This window comes from Geospiza fortis, unplaced genomic scaffold (genome assembly GCF_000277835.1).
Source record: "Geospiza fortis unplaced genomic scaffold, GeoFor_1.0 scaffold128, whole genome shotgun sequence".
NCBI lineage: Eukaryota > Metazoa > Chordata > Aves > Passeriformes > Thraupidae > Geospiza > Geospiza fortis.
The window spans coordinates 2422764-2425932 of record NW_005054420.1 but is presented as its reverse complement, the minus strand read 5'-3'; the positions used below and the strand labels follow the sequence as shown (position 1 = coordinate 2425932).

Below are 3169 nucleotides of genomic sequence, written 5' to 3'. Positions count from 1 at the left end.
GTTTAAGGAGACTCACGAAAGGCAAGATCAATGGACAAAGCAGTTAGGAAAAAAACTATGTAAGGAAACAGTAGTGACCAGTAGCTGGCACAAATGGGTAGGAGAGGAACATGACAATGCCTATTATCATACTGTGAACAGGGTCCATTACCATAAGTTATCTTCCAATAGCAGTGTTACTGAAGGTACCAGAAGGAAAAACTCTAGATTATTTGATCCTTTTGCAGTAGAAAATTATCACTGGAGGGAAAGTGGGTAATTGTTTAAGTTGCATTTCTTTTAAGTGGATGTCTCCATGGTTATTTTACTTAAAGGAAATGAGTTCCTGTCATTATTTTCAATTTTTTTTTTCATTATTTTTTCAAATTTGTTTATACGACAAAGCTTGGAAGGTCCCAGCACTCTCTAAAGTCCAGTCTTTTCCTCATTATTCACTGTTTTGGTACAGACACTCTCTGAAAAGAACAAGGATGAGAATGGAGAAACTTCAAGTTTTGTCACATTCCAGGAACAGACTAATATTTGTATCCTACTCTAGGATATGTGTTCCTAGGAAAGGCTAGGCACTGCAGAAAGTGGTGTAGTACCTCCAGTATGATGGGTTTTTTCTTGGAGTTAGTCCTGAAAATGTTTTATTATGGTGGTAAAGGTGTAAAGACTCAGTTTTAGCTAATAACAAATTCATTCATTTTACTACCAGAAAGTTAGTTTAGGATGTTCCATGATTTCAGTAACTAATTTAAAAATGTAAAGGGTAGCTCTCGCTGCGGCACCAGGCTTACAAGATACTAAACCCGCTTCTGTTGCCTCCCTGTTTTTAACTGGCAAGAGTCTCCAGTACTCTACAGCCTTCAACTGCTGCCTGCAAAAGAAGCAATGTAACTTCAGCAAAGGTGGAGTATTCAGCATGTAAAGCTTCTGATTTAGTGGACGGGGAAAAACGAGTTACCCAATTTGTGATTAGACAGACACCAAGCAGCCTAAACCAGCAGTGGATACTGTGAAACACCACAGTAACTGCAGACTGGTGAATACACACTCTCCTTTTTCATGAGTTAAGTCTCCCACATGCAGCTGGATAGGATAAAACTCCAGATAGAGAATAACTCTTAAGCGGTATATGCAATAAGGCACCTGCTTATACCAGATTTTTCATTCCTTCTGGGCTGAGATCACTGATTCAGTTTTTAACTTAGAGAAAATCTCTCTGGTGTCTCATAACTCTAGAAAGACTGTTTTCTGATTACATCAGAATGCCAAATTGTCAGCTTCTTTCTGTGTATCAGAAGAAATTTCAGGAAGGTTAAGAAGATCAGAAGAAACAGCCTTTTATGTCTCCCAGAGTATAACCAAACAAATAGGCCAGTATTATTTCAGTACAAATTACTCCAATTATACTAGGATAACAATAAGAAAAGTACTATGCCACCAAATATCGGGACAATCAGAGAATCTTTTTCAAGCAGTTTGCATTCAGTATTCCTTTATTCTCAGTACAGTGCACAGCTCAGTTCTAACTGTCTGCACTTCTACGTATCTAAAGTCTGCATTTCAAAATGCTCTAAATGCAACAGCACAGTAGCTACACTTTCTGAAGCTCGTACCATGATTTTGGATAGGATTTCACATAGGAACAGAGTCCCAGTTTTTGTCTTTTGAGGTGCTGTTCTGTTATTTCTTGTGTGTTGTGCATGAAGATTATCCACGAAGAATTGTTTCTATCTTTGTAATGATGAAATAGTTTGTCCTGTGCTTTTCTTTACAATGGAGAGCTCTCTTTTTTCTACCAGAATGTGTAAATTAAAATTATAATTAGAGATTTCTGATTGCTTAACTATGTAATTATCTATTGATGGCCAGGAAACAGCAATAGGAGGAAACCACTTCTCCCTACTTCTTACCATCTGTAACCATTTGTTATGCTGGCTTCTTCACACTACGTATTTTATCTCATAAAAAATCGCACCAGGGAGGATCCCTATTGCTGCCTATTTATGCAGTCTTTCAGCATTTCATTTAGTTTTTGAAGAATAATAATTTCAGGACCAAGACAGCTGGAAATGACTGTGGCAGGCAAGCTACTGGGTAAAATGGTGATATAGATACAATTTAATCCACATAGCTTCAATCTAGTTTATTGCCAGTCTGCTTGATTTCCCCTACATATGTGTCAGCACTACCAGTAGAAATACAAGGCTGGCCTTATGTTAAATACATAACAATAAATGTATTTACATAAATACATTTAAAGTACATTTTGATGTTTAGAGAAGTTTGCACCTGCAAGGGATCCTGGCATTTACAGGAGTAATGGAGGATCTTCTGACTAAAGAGCTGAATAAGCTGTACACTGAAAACATAACTTGAGTTTAAACCAGTAACTGTCTTCACGTTTTGGGTTGAAGTGTGATATGTCCTTGGCTCTGTAGCTGTACATCTTTCCCCAAGTGTGTTAGGGCTGCATCTAGTTCAGTTCAGATGTGACCTTAAAGTATGCTCGCTGGATTAGCTACAGTGTCACATGGAGGGACAATCCATATGCTTTGCTCCTTCGGTTCTCTTTTCAGCTTTTTGTTGGCTGGACTGCTTCTGCATTACAAGTCACTGATAAAGTGTATTGCAGGATATATTCTGCTGACTTTAATAAGAAACCAAGATGACTGACATGACTTTTGTCTCTTTTCTCCAGAAATCTCAAAACCACCATTAGCACCAAAACCAAAGATTATTGGTCATCTTTCTCCAGCGCCTGTCGCCAAATTTTCTCCTTCACTGCCAAGAGCTGATATTCTTCATCACCCGAACTCTGTGTCTAGGGGTCCGAAACCACCTATTGCTCCCAAGCCAAAATTCTCAGCTGACACGGAGGGCAAATCCAGTGTTTCTAACAACAATAATTTAAATAAATGTGCAAATGGGAAACTGCTGTGTCTTGGTGGAGAACTGTGTGAAGGAAACCAATGCAATGCTGATTGCCTAGGATCTGAGGCAGATAATGAATACATTGTAGTTCCTGAAGCTCAGCTGCCCAGCAAAGACTCTAATGATTTGGAGCATGAGCATGATCAAAACCTAGATTCCTCTGTGGAAAATGAAGTCTCAGAAACTCCAGAAAAGGTAGAGAAGGAAGAGGATAACATTGCTAGTGATGAGAATACCAGTAATCGAG

General features: G+C 38.6%; 1 protein-coding gene across 1 annotated transcript in view; it reads left to right on the top strand.

Annotated features, from left to right (window-relative positions):
- The first annotated feature begins 2060 nt into the window (after nt 1-2060).
- FGD5 (FYVE, RhoGEF and PH domain containing 5) overlaps nt 2061-3169 on the top strand; it is a 69044-nt gene continuing 67935 nt past the window's right edge. Inside the window, 3 exon segments of the mRNA XM_031061631.1 lie at nt 2061-2085; nt 2690-3167; nt 3169. The exon segment at nt 3169 is cut by the window's right edge and continues 2330 nt beyond it. Of these exon segments, the coding sequence (XP_030917491.1) occupies nt 2061-2085; nt 2690-3167; nt 3169 (504 nt within the window).